Here is a 15,179-nt window from a genome sequence, read left to right on the forward strand (position 1 = left end):
GGGCCCATTCACTATACATTTGGAAATAACACGAACATCATTTGAGTGCTAATTCCAATTTCTGGATAACTTCAGCTATATATATGTTTAATACTGTCGGATGCTTTTATATTGCTGATCATGCAAAAGAATTCTAATCTCAAATGCAATCCTGGAGTCAGCAAGAGTTACAAAATGGTCACAATCCTGATAAAGCAAGGTTAGAGAAGTACAAACCAAAAACCTGTTTTCCACAGATCTTTATTATAAACATATTTTCAAAATATTTTAAAGTTATTTGTATTTATTATTATTTAGATTGTGACAGTGTCTAATATAAACTAGGCACTTTCTGAGCACAGAAGACACACTATCTGCTACAAAGAGTGCACAATCTAAAAATACTATATTTTAGGATTTATTCCAGTACACCTCTACCCCGATATAACGCTGTCCTCAGGAGCCAAAAAATCGTACCGCGTTATAGGTGAAGCCGCGTTATATCAAACTTGCTTTGATCCACCAGAGTGCACAGCCCCATCCCGCCGGAGCACTGCTTTACTGCATTATATCCGAATTTGTGTTATATCGGGTCGTCTTATATTGGGATAGAGGTGTATTTAATGTTTTTATTTAATACTTTTGTTGGAAGATCCACAACTCCATTCCACCCAGAACCCTGATTCAATCTCTGTTCTTATTTCTTATCTCTTCTGCATCCTTTTTGTTCCACTAATGATGCATACCTCACTTTCTTCCACTCTCCTCTTTGTGACTTCTTCCTTGCTCTCCTTTTCAGGTTGGAACTCCTTCTCTATTCCAGTGCATCAAAGGTGAAATCCTGGCTCTCCTGAAATCAATGGGAAAACTCCCATTGATTTCATTGCCTTTAAAACTCCTGCTAAACTGGTTAACGCCTAGTGGGGAGCATAGGGTACAAGGTCAGCTAATATGGCTTTAAATGTGTCAACCTGCATCTTAATGGGGTTTTTCATTAAACTAACATGATTGAAAAACACCCTTTTTGCCCATCAAGGCCTACTGGTAGCTCTTGTCTAGACTAGAGGCTTATCTATATAGGGCAATTTACCAGCAGAACTATAGCAATATCATTATGCCACTATTACTCCATGTGTGTAAAAATCTGATTCTGGAATCAAGAACATCTTTTTTCAGTTTAGTTTATATCACTTTGAAAGTTCTGCTGGCAAAGTTTCCCATGTAGACAAACCCTAGGATATAAGGTGAGTTGTTAAAACATGTTACCTAATGTGTTCTTAGGTGTCTGAAATGCCTAGTGTAGACAAGGCACATTGCCTTAACACATGCTAAACTGGTGAAGTTGAAGCCTAGCATGTTAAAATATATGCTGCCTGCTCTACAGTAGACATTTGGAATGGAATAGTTAGACTGGATCATGTTCTATAATCAAAATCCTTGTCCAGACAAGTGTGAGAGCTTTCTGGGAGGGACTGGCTAATTTACATTAGTGTAGTGCCTAGGAGAGTGGGGCCCTGATCCTTGGTTGGGGCTTCTAAGCACTGCTACAAATAACAAATATGAAGTCTTGTATCTAACACGCACAAATGGGAGTCAGGAGAACTGCATTCTATTTCTGGTCTGCCTATGACATGTTGTGTCACCTTGAACTTTGTGCCTTAGTTTCCCAACGGGTAAATTGCGGATAATATTGGTTTAACAGCGGGCATTGTCTGCAAATCCATTTGAGTTCCTTGAATATCATGCACTGTAGAAGTAAAATCTATTATTATAGAGTAACATCATCCATCCTCTATTTCACAGGATCTGTAGTACAGTAAGATGAAAGAAAAGAAATATTTGAAAATAAGAGTTGAAATATGAAAAGACATTGCAACTTTGAGTTGTTTCAGAAGTCAAACAATTTCTGGTATTGCAGACTTGTGTAATATATTCAGGATTGTTTAAAATAAGTTCGTTAACCACTCAAGCTTGTCTCAGTAGGAATTAGAAGCTGACCCGTGAACAGTATAGATGGACTACTAGAATGCAAAACTGTTTTTTTAGCTGATTTTTGAACTGTGAATTAGGTACCTACCTTCTAATTATGATAAAAGATTGAAGCAGTACCATGAATCTCTTTTTTTGTTTGTTTGTTTTTTAAAAATAACAAACAAGCTAGCATTCTCGTCTCCTGCCATCACAAAGGAGTGGCTCAGTTTTATGAGCATTGCTCTTTTATTCAAAATCAGAAAAACAGAAGCGTTCAGCCAAAGTAATTTGTCTGGCTGACCACTCATCAGTGGTTTACTACTTAATTAACAGAAAACATAAACTGTTTAAATAGTATTTTAGGAAATCTTGTAAACAGGCACTATGGACTAGTTTGGTTCACTGGTCTCTGAGATTATGGCCTTGTCTATGCTGGCAATTCGCCCCAGTCCCACTGTAGGCAGGCAAAGCTGATAAAAGACACAATTTGCACTAGTGCAGTTCATCACAGTTTCAAACAGGGATAAGCAGCGCCAGTGCACATCATGGGTTAACTTGCCAGCACTAGAGGTTTGCAGTTATGCTGGTGGCAGGCCACCAATGACTGTAACTGGCACAAATCTTTGGTGCAGACATGTCCTCGGTAAAAGTAAAATCTAGCCATGGTAAATCCATCTCAAAGCTGGAAATATAGGTTAGAGAGAGAAAAGTCTCTAAATATGTAGTGTTTTAGTAAAGGATTACAAAGCAAAATATGAAACAACATAACCAAGTAAGCAAAACTGCTTCTGATTTCTCTGTCATATTGCAACTGCATTGATATTTCAGTGGATAACATATTCACTGCATTAAAAGTTATTTAGGCAAAGAAATTGCCTATAGTTAAAAATGCAAAACAAACAAAACAGGAGAAAGATCATTCCTCCATCTTTGAAGTGCTTCAAGTTTTATGACCTAACCATCACTGCTTCAGTACACAGCATAATATCCAGGAGATTCTGGTGGATCTTTAAGGCAGAATTTAGAACCAAGTAACTAGAAGCCTTTATGAGTAACTGCAAAACCATTATTAACAAAGTGAGCAATTATGAAGTACTCATTTACATACAATCCATTTCTAAGTAACATCCTTGCAATATTCAATACTATTTTCTTAGGAAAGATCTTAAGGTTTTTGGTGAGTATGCTCGAAAAAGTAGCACTTAAATTTACATTTCACTTCCAATAAAACATTTTTTTTAAATTGTCAAAGAAATATTTCATATTCAAATATATATGATGGATGAAAACAAGGCTCATTTTCCCACATCATGCCCTAAACTATTTTCACTGATTATTACTTCATAATATTTTCAATTTTTGCTGCGTTGTTCTGTGTCATTATACTTGAAGGAAAGAATCTTTGATACCTGTGCAAAAGTAAAGAGGCTATAAAAAGGGGTGATTGTACGCCAGTGCGCAGGGACTGGGAACATTGCTACGTTGAGGTGTATGGAGGAAGTCATCAGAGCCCCAGAAGAGGACAGACTGGTAAAATCACCTCTACTAGGTTGAGATTGCATAAGTGGGAAGAGATATCCCATCTCCTAAGGCACTGCTTAGGATAGCTAAAAAGGGGCATAGTCACAGGGCTTTTGGGGAACTCAAAGGAGATCTAAATTCCTTAACTGATTGGGGTAGGAAGAAACTGTAGGTCTAAGCTCAGGCAAGCAGGCAGAGTTCCAGATTCTAGGTACTAGCTCCAGGTATTAGGTTGTCTGCTCAAATCCACAGTTATGGGACAAACCCCAAGTGCTGTTGCTGTGGCTGGTTGGGGCAGCAGGAAGGAGCTAAGTTGTGTAGAGCTGACAGCTGCTTGTAAAGAGCCACACAGATAGTGAGGAAGTGCTTTCCTCTGAGTGCGGCTTGCTCACTGTTTGGAGTTGTTTTCTCCTAGGCATAGAATTCAATGCTCCTTTCATCTAGCTCTAGCATGAAGTGGAGAGATGGCAATGCACAGCTCAATCCCTACCCCGGCCAAGGCCCTACTTAGGAGATGAGTAGCAGATCTGCTGGGCAGGTTTAAAACAAACAAAAGGAAGTATTTTTTCACACAATGTACAGTCAACCTGTGGAACTCCTTGCCAAAGTATGTTGTGAAGGCCAAGACTATAACAGGATTCAAAAAAGAACTAGATAAATTCATGGAGGATAGGTTCATCAATGGTTATTAGCCAGGATGGGCAGATATGATGTCCCTAGCCTCTGTTTGCCAGAAGCTGGGAATGGGTGACAGGGGATGGATCTCCTGTTGATTACCTGTTCCGTTCATTCCCTCTGGGGCACCTGGCACTGGCCACTGTTGGAAGACAGGATACTGGACTAGATGGACCTTTGGTCTGACCCTGTATGGCCATTCTTATATTCTTATGGCTGTTCAGGGGAAAGCATTTTCCTAACTCCCAAAAAGGTTCTTGACAAGTTGTTGCCTGACCTCAGTGTCTCTGATCTCTCATGCACTCATCAACCACCAGACCAGTACTACAGCACAGGGATTCCTTGTCACCCAAAGCTGGCCCACTAGAAGAAACAGAGGCTGCTTTCACTCACCTGCACAGAGTCCCAGTCTAGCAGCTGAGACCCTGCCTATCTCTTTTCAGACCCATAATCTCACCCACTGCATGTTTGTTTCTTCTTTTGACTCAACAACAGCCCAAAATCTCAGACCCACCTTCAACACTCCTCGCAGCTTTGCTCCTTAGAAGGACAGGGTATCCAACTGACTTTTCTCACTTGGAGGCAGCAAGACATTTCCTTCTGGGATGAATGGTGGGTGTGAAGTCCCCCTGCATAGCTACTCTTGCCACCCCTGTGTCTGTGTGAAGACACTGCAGTACTTAAATGGCAAGGAGGGCCTTGTAGGATTCCTCTGTATTATTGTAAATTTCACCCATTACCCCTGTTCCTGCAAGTCTTTTCACAGTGTATACTAGGAAGTGCCTTACCTACACTCATCACTGTGCTTATCTTAGTGCAAGTTTGTTGTGCTCCAGCACAAGTGTGACCAGACTTACATGGGAGCAAGTAAGGTTAAGTACTAAGCATACTGACCTAACACAGAGGGCTCAGGACTTTTGTATACCTGCTCCATAGCATAAAAAAGGAGCAGAAATTGAGGAAAGGGCTTGTTTGAAGAGATTTGGGTTTAAGTCAGGGGTGGGTAAACTATGGCCCGTAGGCTGGATCTGGTCCGCCAGCCATTTTAAGTTGGGGAGCAGGGTCAGGGGCTGCTCCACGCAGCTCCGGAAGCAGCCACATGGCCCCGCACTGGCACTCCAGCCGGGGCGCAGGGTTGGGTTTTGGGGGCCACTCCACGCGTCTCCCGGAGGCCACGGCATGGCCCCCCTCTGGTGCACCAGGCGGGAAGCAGGGTCGGGGCGGCTCCACACAGCTCCCAAAAGCAGCAGCATGGCCCAGCTCCTACGCGCTCCACTCCAACGGCACCCTCTGGCATGCCAATCGGAGCTGCAGGGACGGTGCCTGTGGACAGGGAAGCGTGCAGAGACACCTGGCCGCACCTCTGCATAGGAACTGGAGAAGGGACATGCTGTTACTTCCGGGAGCCACTTGAGGTAAGTGCCGCCTGGAGCCTGGATCCCTGAGCCTCCCCCCGTACTCCAATCCTCTGCCCCAGCCCTGATCTCCCTCCCGCCCTCCAAACCCCTTGATTCCAGCCTGGAGCACCCCCCTGCTCCCCAAGCCCCTCATCTCCAGCCCCACCCCAGAGCCCGCACCCCCAACCGGAGCCCTCAAACCCCTCCCCCCGCATCCCACTCTCCCGCCCCAACCTGGAGCCCCCTCCCAAACCCTGAACTCCACATTTCTGGCCCTATCCCAGAGCCTGCACCCTCAACCAGAGCCCTCACCCCCTCCCGTACCCCAACCCCAATTTTGTGAGCATTCATGGCCCACCATACAATTTCTATTCCCAGATGTGGCCCTCGGGCCAAAAGGTTTGCCCACCCCTGGTTTAAGTACAATTCTTCCAGCATGCAAATTGGGTGCTTAGCTACACTTTCATCTTCTGCTTTACTCTTGCTATGAAGCAAGGCTAAGCATGATGACCCTGTAGAAATCCTCTCATCAATGCAAGGTCGGCCTCCCTGCATTCCCTCTCTAGTTCATCACTTTTTAGCTCCTACATATACAGATAACATCCCACACCTGTGCTGTACAAAATGAAACCCTCAGTGAATAAGTATTTCCTGATGCTACACTCAATGAAGTTTTTGCATGAGAACAGCTACATCTTATTCGTTTCTAATTCTTGTCAGAATTGCATGCATACTCAAGTAAGGAGCTAACCACATCCTTGGATTTTCCTAGAAAGTTCAGGAACATCAAGAGCCAATTAAACTATCATGTCAACTAGCCAAGAGTAATGGCATTGCCAGACATTATGTAAGAATGCTGTCACGCAATAAGCTGCAGAAATTTTTGGAACCGATTATCAGCTGTCTTTATCGCTGAACAGCAAAACAGAGGACCTACCAGTTTTGCAACAAAATTGACAGTCGTGATATTAGCAAATTCCTTTTCCACTATTTTATTACCAGCACATATTTTATTATGTGTAATAGCTGAAACCTAAGAGAGTGACTGATAAAGAAATCTTAAATTGGATATGACAGCATTATCCTTTTCCTCTAACTGGAAACAGGTCACTCTAATCTATGACCATGACATAAGAAGATATTATTTTACTTTGGCTGAGCTTACAAATTTGATAAAAAATACTATCAAATATAAAGCTTCTACATATGGAATATCATTCCTGAAGACAAGATGCTGGTCATGTAACAAACTATGTCAAGGTAACCAGACAAGATTCAAAAGGACAAGACTAAAAAGTAGTCAGTTAACAAAAGCTGACTTCTCAATGGTGATTCATTCTTTCATACCACAACATTAGCCATTGTTCCTAATAAGATGCACTGTATCCATCTAGATGACCATCACTATATTATCTGAGTGCCTCCCACGGGATAAACCAAAGATGCCAATGAGTTCATACAATAATGAAAATAAAATCCAGTAAGGAAAACAATTTTGGTTTCATGTGACTCAGTGGTTGTTCTAAACAGTCATTTTAATTCTAATTCTTAACAAAATATTTGGGACTTATACAATGCTTTACATTTTCAAGCCACTATACAGACATTAAACTAATGCACATGTCTCTGATAGGTAGGTAGGTAAGTACTGTTTTCCTAATTTATGGAGAAACTGAGGCAGAAAAGGCTTGCCTGAGGGTAAATAGCAGGTGTAAGACCTTAGGAATCCCTGGCTCCCAGTCCTAACATCAAACCACTAAAAAAATACATAAATATATGGCAAAATAAAATGAAAGGAACATCGCCAACTTATAAATCACACTAGAAATATCTTTTTCCCCACTCCTCTTACAAGTAACATCTACGATTACTGTGATGGGGGAAAAAAAAGAGGGTGAAAAATACTTCTCTTTTTTAGTTCCAATTTGTTTACTTTGTACATTTGGCAGCATTTGCTGCGTAGTTAATTTAGTTTCACTCCTTCCCCTATGCTAGTCAGTTTCCCGTGTTATTTGTACAAGTCTTTCACACAGCAGTAAAGGAGAAGAAAAATACTTTTCTCAATTGGAAAATGTGATTATTAAATAACAAAAATTGACAGGGGACCTCAGTGCCAGGTGTAAAAAACTCATTATTTTAAATCAACTAGATTTCAAGTTGACTGTTTTTCCTTTAAGTCTCATTCTTGTTATCCTTAATGTTTACAATTAAGAAATTTAAATTGTGTATAAAATGCAATTCACTTTAATGAAATGTTCAAACTAATCCCTGTTCTCTTTATTTTTGTTTAAATCCTTTTTCAGCAGGTGGTGGTATGGTCAAAATTTTCAGCTGAGTACAGGGCATGGATGGCCATTACAGGACCATGAAATGTATTCTTCCAGTGACTGAATATGGCCACAAACATTTGTATTGGTGCTCATAGTAAAGAAGTTTTTGAGTCTGAGAGATGGTTAGATGCATTGCTGCTTTGGGAATCTGCATTTTATTTTTACTCAACAACTCAGAGGAACTTTTGCATAGTCCCTTGAATATAAATACCCGCATCAACACATAACCTGCTATACACGTTGAACAGCTACAATTTTATTTGACGTATCAAAAAAGTAGCTGTTTTGTGTGGTAAAACTAAATAAAACATAAATCTTTCTAACTCTGATGTTTAGAGAAATTTCTTGGAGAAATAGTGCATTCACAGTAAACAGGTCTGGGACCACTAACCCAAGGTTAGCAAGAATGTATCCACATATTGTAACTAACAGTGATCCTCACTGACTTTTGTTCCCACCGCTTTTGATGAATCACAAAGCTAGCAAAGAATTTTATCATTATCTGTGGTAAACTTCAACATGCACTAAACATTTCTGTGCTTAAATTCAGATACAGAGATACACTAGAGATTTTTGCAAAAATCATAAATACAGAAGTGAAAACATGTTTGCATGTTAGTTTCATTATACGCACTCCTCTATATTTAACTCATCTACAAATTAGTACAGTCCTGTGGAAAATGTTTGCTAGATCTTTATTAGTAGCACCTCTGGACCGCAGTCAAGTTTCAGGGGCCCATTGTGCTAGGTACTGCACAAGCGTGCACACACACATGCATACAGGTCCCTGCCCAGGAGAATTTACAATCTAAGACTTTTTTTAAAAGGATAAAAAGTAAACAATAATAAAAATAAAACACCACCACATATAACCTAGACATTTTTTTAAAAGATGATTTGCTTGTATGATTGTACCAAAGTGTAAGTTAAGCATCCAAATCCCTGCTCAGCACCTACCTTAAAGTTAGGATTTTCAAAAGTGCACCGGCACTCATAGCGCTTTCTGAAGTCAGCAGGCACCTCTGCAAATTAGTGCATTTTTATTTACGCATCTAAATATACATCAGGGAGCCTAACTTTCAGCACCCACGTTTGAAAATTGTTGGCCTAATATGAAAAGCCTCGGTTCTAGCAAACATTAAATGGAAAGGCACATCAATGAATGGGGCACCCAGTCTGCATGCCTTACCCACTATTGCCAATCCAAGGGCTCAAAAATCAGAAATCTGGTCCCCAGAAATCATGAGACGATAAAAAAATATTTCTTTTTATCTGCCTTCTGGTTTTTGAGCCTTTAGGGATTATGTTTTCAAGCTTTTCTCCACAACCATGTGGGCTAGAAACATACTTTACTTTTTAAATGAAAACTGAGATTATCTGGTACTCGTGATTCCAGGAGCTGAGGATTTAAGAAAAAACACCAAATAGTTCAAAATTCACAATAAAATCATTAGAGTTGGCAACGTGCTTATTGACTACAGAAATAAACTCACTATTTGATTGTGATGTTCTTTTGAACTCTGATTTATTTATAGAGCCATGCATATAGACCAGGGGTGAGATTGTGTGCTGTTCCTCCAAGAAACTACTTTTGGGCCTTCTCAATTCTGGCATGGTCAGGGGCTGGCACAACCCCTAAATAACTTAAGCTTTCCAGGAAGCTGTCTGAGTTATGGCAGCCCTGGCTGAACTGCCTACTGGGTAGCTCCAGGCTATAGAGCTGCCCAGAATCGCCATAGCTCTCTGGGCTACACTCACTCCCCTGGCATGCCCAGGCTTGTGAGGGGGCCTGTGGAGCACCACCTATGGCTATCTTACACGGTGCCTGCACTGTGGAAATTCCCACCCAACCAGCCAAGGGCCTTTTACATCCCTGTGATGTGGTTCCTCAAGATGCTCCCTCGTATCTATACCAACTCTGCTTTCCTGAGTCCATAGCTATGAGTTTGCGTGTAACTGATTACTATTTATTGTGTACAAATAGAATGCGCCAAACTGTATAAACACAGGACTTAATCCTGCATTAAGATCAGATAGAGGAGCCTTCTGTGCTTGAGCAGAGACTTAATGAAGTCAGTCGAACTCAATAAGGGCTCAATGGTCCATGCTATCAGATCAAGATAGTAGCTGTACAGTAGACATGCTCCCTGGCCTAAGAAGTTTATAGTACAGTTCTGATACACACGAGGCACAGACTACCATAACCTGATAGGCATTCTTTCCTCTAATATAGCTGCTTTTGCACCACTGATATGAGTGAGTCCTTAGCTGGTGCAAAGACAATATAGCCAGTTCCTATGCCACCCCACTATGTCTAAAAGACTCACACAAACAGGGGAAATTGACTGATAGCACAGGGGAAAGAGTAAAACTGAACTGACTATGCAGAAAGTGCTGCCAAATGCACAAAGTAAACAAATTGGAAATAAAAAAGAGAAGTATCTTTCCCGCACCATCTCTATTTTTTTTTTTTCAATTACAGTGATCTTTAGATGTTACTTGTAAAAATGGTGGGCAAAGAACATATTCAGACACTAGTGTGATTTATAAGTTGTTGGTTCCCTTTCACTTTATTTTGCTATACATTTTTGTATTTTTCTAATGCTTAGATCCTAGTACTGCGGTCAGGCATTCCTGAGTTCTTATCCCTATTGCACAAAAGGCTATCTGTTTACCTCAGACTAGACTTCTCTGCCTCAGTTTTCCCGTGAATTAGGATACAGTATCTATCTACATATCTACCAGGGATGTCGTGAGCATTAGTTAACGTTAGTATAATTATTTTAAAATGTAACATGTTGTCTAAATACTAGATATTTTTACAAATAATTAGAATTAGAATGACTGTTCATAACAACTCCTGCGACATTTGAAACTGAAAGCTTTTTCTTACTGATTTTTCCTCACTATTGTATGTGCTCACTGATTTATTATAATGATTCTTCGCAAGATGACTAATGGCATTTGATTTGTTTTTGATTTAAGAAAAAAAGAACACTGAAAACATACACATAGATTTACATAGACAAAAAATAAAAAGCGATTTCATTTATGGCCTGCCAACCTTAATGCAACATAAAACTATCTGAGAGCGTTTCTGAATATTTTAGTGTATTGTATTGTAACTAGCAACAGAGAGTGTCTGACATCTATATCCATAGTTGATGGATCAAGTAAACCTACTCAATATGTGACTGCAATATTAATTTCCAGTTCTGACGTAAGATATAGCATCATTCTGATTGACCTTGAGATTGGCTATGACAACCCAGCTTACTGTATATCTCATATCAAATGCCTTGCCTGCATGATCCTGTTTCTGAAGAAATGAGAAGACCTTTATGTGACATATTTTCCTCCTGATTTCAATAAGTACATATGAAGAATGTTTATCCTGTTATCTCTGGCAAATCAGAAGTGCTTTAACCATACAAACACAAGGGAGGAAAGGAGCCGGGATAAGACCTGCAGTCGTGCAGGGTCAAGAAAGAAGCTATAGATTTTCTCAGACTAAAGTCAATCAGAATTTGTTATGTTTTCAAAAATAATGACCAATCTTTTTAAAGTCTAGATTATTAATATATTTGACTGAACTAGCAATTTTTATATTGATTTGTAACTGGTTAAATCTTTTTTTAAAGTCTTGTCTCCTGTGTTCATAAAAGGCACCATATCTTTCTTGGTTTAGGATTGGATTCAATAAAATATAACTTGCTATTTCTTTTTTTTTAATACTAGAAAGTTTCTCAGGTACTACTAAAGAAAGGGCCATATAAGTATCATAAACAAGCAAGTTGATGGATCAACAAATTAGATAGGCATCTTAACCCTATAGAAGTCTTCCAATGTTAACTTGTTGTGGGGTCATTCATCCTAAAGTGATTGGACAAGTGTTTTTAAATGTATTTAATAAGATCTGTAAAAGCCTTCAATATTATAATTACAAACTGGATAATATTTATGTACATTTCCTTTTGCAAATTAATTATCTAAACCTGCATTCTTTCCACATTATACATATCCAATAACTTGGATTGGATTGGCAAGAAATGCAGGATCAAGCCCTAACCGAGGCACTGATCCTGCTCCCTTTTTAAAAATGGGAGTTTTGCCACTGACTTCAATACGAGCTGGAACAGACCCACTATCTCTTGATTTACAGTAAAAAAATAAGGACCATTTCTGAGGTGATGAATATCTGCAAGTCCCAAATGTAGGAGCTCAGTATCTCAGGATCAGATCCTGCTTGAATTGTTGCTAAACAATTTGGTACAAAACTGTTTTTAAAGTTTTGGAAATGTTGAGCTTTACACCATATCTCTTTGGTGCGTCTGTTTCTTACTGTCAGTTTTACTTTCAAATCATAAAAGCAGCAAAAATAACCAGCTGACCAGAACCAGAGAGACTGTGGAGACGGGAGAAGTATAAACGGTCACTGAGAAATTTACTGCATATATTATGGTGCTAAAGCAGCATAGAAGTTGAGATGCTTGACATCTTATACACAGCCACAGAAGAGTATCCGGTTAAATAAAAGGCAATTGATGAAAACTAGTGACAAAGTTGGGAATGGCAGTCAAAACAAGAAAGCAGAAAGGTAAAATAAAAGACAGAGATTACATTAAGGAAGACCTTATTTGTTTTTCATGATTTTCTGAAAAAAAATTAAAATAATTCAAAATAATAAAAGTTTATTAAAAGGTTAATCAGCTGTTTGCATAGGCGGAATAGAGGAAAGAAGTGTACTTTATTTGTTACAATTAAACCCTCCTTTTCCTAGAGTGATTACAAATGTGGGGAAAACATACACCTCCCAAAGTATCTTGTAGTAAGTTCTGCTTATTACAGATGTAAAATAAATTCTCAGTAATGTCAGGTAAAGCCCATTAAAATGAACACTATAAATATTAGCTGAATATTCAGTCTGTGGCCTTGAGGGCACAGAGGAAAGTAGGATGGTGAAATGGGCTATCTGCAGAAAATTTGAAAATATATGCTCTTTTTCCTTCCAAACATTAGTAATAAACAATATTATGCCATATATTAGCATCAATATTTACAGCTAAAATAAGGTCTGTACCACTTAAAATACAATCATATTGAATAGAGTGTTATCTTTATTATCACCTTTTCAGACGTTTACTCTCTGGCACAAGATTGCTTACAACCTTGTATCTCTCCATTGTAGATAATTAACTTCTGATATTGAAATATACCATTTTCTTGGCTCATAACAGAATGTGTGTGTCAAGAATGAATAACAGAAAAGATTGCAATGGTCAGCAATCAAATATAGTATCTCTTATTTTAAACTCAAACAGAAATAGAGAAATAGTTTAACCTTCCAACACCTAATGTTTCACCACTTTCAAAATGTGCCTTGAAATTTACAGCCAAAGGAATCTGCACAAACTACAGGAGCAATCCTTCAGATTCATATTTCAAGCCCAATACAGCTATTTTTGTTTCTTAGTCCACTGCATCTTTTTTTGTTTGTTTTGTTAATAGTATTCAGAGAATGCCCCTTTAACTATATACCAAAGTCTCAAAACTATTTGTTTTCAACATCCCTCCTCTATGCATGCACACACCCCATCAGAAACAGAACTTTGCACTACGATCCTTGGGTGAGCCACTCATATGCAGTAATATTAGATGTCAGGGTCAACAAACCCTTGAACATTTTAGTTAAGGATAACAGCTCCTTCATTTACAAACATTCAGGTTTTTTTTAATTAAACAGCTTAATCCACTTAAAAAGAAGCTCAGAGATGCATTAAAGTTTTTTGCTGGGAGTTGTATGGCTAAACTCCAGTGTGGCCCATGGAAGGGGACCCTGTATATAGTTTGATGCATTTTGTACCTGGCTAAAAACTATCCACTGGATTTCCAGCTTTGGTAGCAAGTGAGGAGGAGAAATAGGGGGCAAGGGAGTCCGATGGGTCCTACCTTGTTCGAGGCCATTTCACTGACGGAGTGCCTGGTTTGCAGGGTCTCAAGCTGGTCCAGGCACCAGTCCAGCTCCTCCAGGGTCTCGCTGGCCAGTTTTTGGTAGGCCTCCTCTGCGAAGAGATAGGGAAAGGAGTACTCAGTTCTCAAGCGCTTCACAGGGCTAACAGCAAGCTCCAAAGGGTCCATCCTGCCATACCCAGCCATGCTCAGATGCCCAGTGCCCACACATGAGTGCTGCTCCTTCATATTGCTAACGCAGGGCACTGAGGGAGGGCAGGCTTCAGACTCCAGCTGGACCCACAAAGGAAGTGTCTGGGTAACAGAGTCTCCAGCCTCCTTCTTTCCGCCTTAAAGTCAATGGTCGAAACCAAAATCTGCGGAGACACTCGGAAAGCTCGTTTGCTGTGGGCTCAGTCTCGCATGCGGACCCTAGACTGCATGATGCTGGCGGGAGGCAGCAGCGCCTGGTGCCCGCGGCTCGTCTCGTCTCTCCTCCGGGACGGCCGATGCAGGGAGCTTTGCCTTCCCCAGGCTGGAGACAGGCAGCGCCGCCTCGCCTCCCCCCCCCCCCCCCCTGTGAAGGCTCCGAGCAGAAATGAATCAGCGCGGCTGCTGCCGTGTGTGCGGCGACCACGTTTCCTGTGTCCCCAGCTCCTCCTCCCGCAGCGGCGAGAAGCAGAGTCCGGGGCTGCTGCGCTCAGGGAACCCCTCTACCCTGCCCCCCCCCAGACCAGGGGGTATTTTAAAGCCCCCCGCTGATGTTCCAGGTTTCCCTGTGTGGCACCAGAGGAGCAGCAGGCGAGCGAGAGCGCTGCTCTGCTGCTCCCCGCCAGCCGGAGTCGGGCAGCCGCGTGTGTTGTGTGTGTGTACGGAGGGGGGAGCGGCAGAAAACCCGGCGTGGAGCTCTCGCAGTCGCCTCCGCTGAGCTCCGTTTACGGCTTAAGGAGCAAACACATAGGGCCGGAGCCCTCTCGGCTTCTCCCCCACATGTCACCGCCACCTGCCCTGGGCAGGAGCATAGCGAGCGCGCCACAAATCCCCACCGCCGCCCTCCGGCGATGGGCGCTTATGTAACCGCGATCAGGACAACACACGGCTTCTCCACGGCCTGGGGAGATGCAGCGACAAGATTAGAGACTCGTAACCTTGAGGCTCTGGGTTCTGAGCAGGTGGCATGTCACTGCACGCAGCAGTGTCTGAGCGCCACAACTCAGCTGGCGGGGAGCTGGCTCTGGCCACAGCGCTCTGCCCGTTTCTTCCCCAGCAGAAGTTTGTCTCAATGGCATATTTCTTCACTGAATGATTATCTGTCACACTTTGATGTCTGGACCCTAGGTGTGCTAGCCTCTCTGCC

At 41.3% G+C, this 15,179-nt stretch overlaps 1 protein-coding gene across 6 annotated transcripts in view; it reads right to left on the reverse strand.

The window, feature by feature from the left end:
* PDE4D (phosphodiesterase 4D) overlaps positions 1-15,179 on the reverse strand; it is a 648,504-nt gene that overhangs the window by 53,733 nt on the left and 579,592 nt on the right. For 4 of the 6 annotated variants that reach the window (XM_034773684.1, XM_034773681.1, XM_034773683.1 and 1 more), the window contains exon 6: positions 13,823-13,935. The exons of 1 other annotated variant lie outside the window; for it this stretch is intronic. In XM_034773684.1, the coding sequence (XP_034629575.1) occupies positions 13,823-13,935 (113 nt within the window). Of the gene's footprint in view, positions 1-13,822; positions 13,936-14,021; positions 14,040-15,179 lie in introns of those variants that run through there. One more of the 6 variants, XM_034773686.1, reaches the window with a different exon arrangement.

The sequence above is a fragment of the Trachemys scripta genome, chromosome 6 (genome assembly GCF_013100865.1).
Source record: "Trachemys scripta elegans isolate TJP31775 chromosome 6, CAS_Tse_1.0, whole genome shotgun sequence".
Lineage (NCBI taxonomy): Eukaryota > Metazoa > Chordata > Testudines > Emydidae > Trachemys > Trachemys scripta.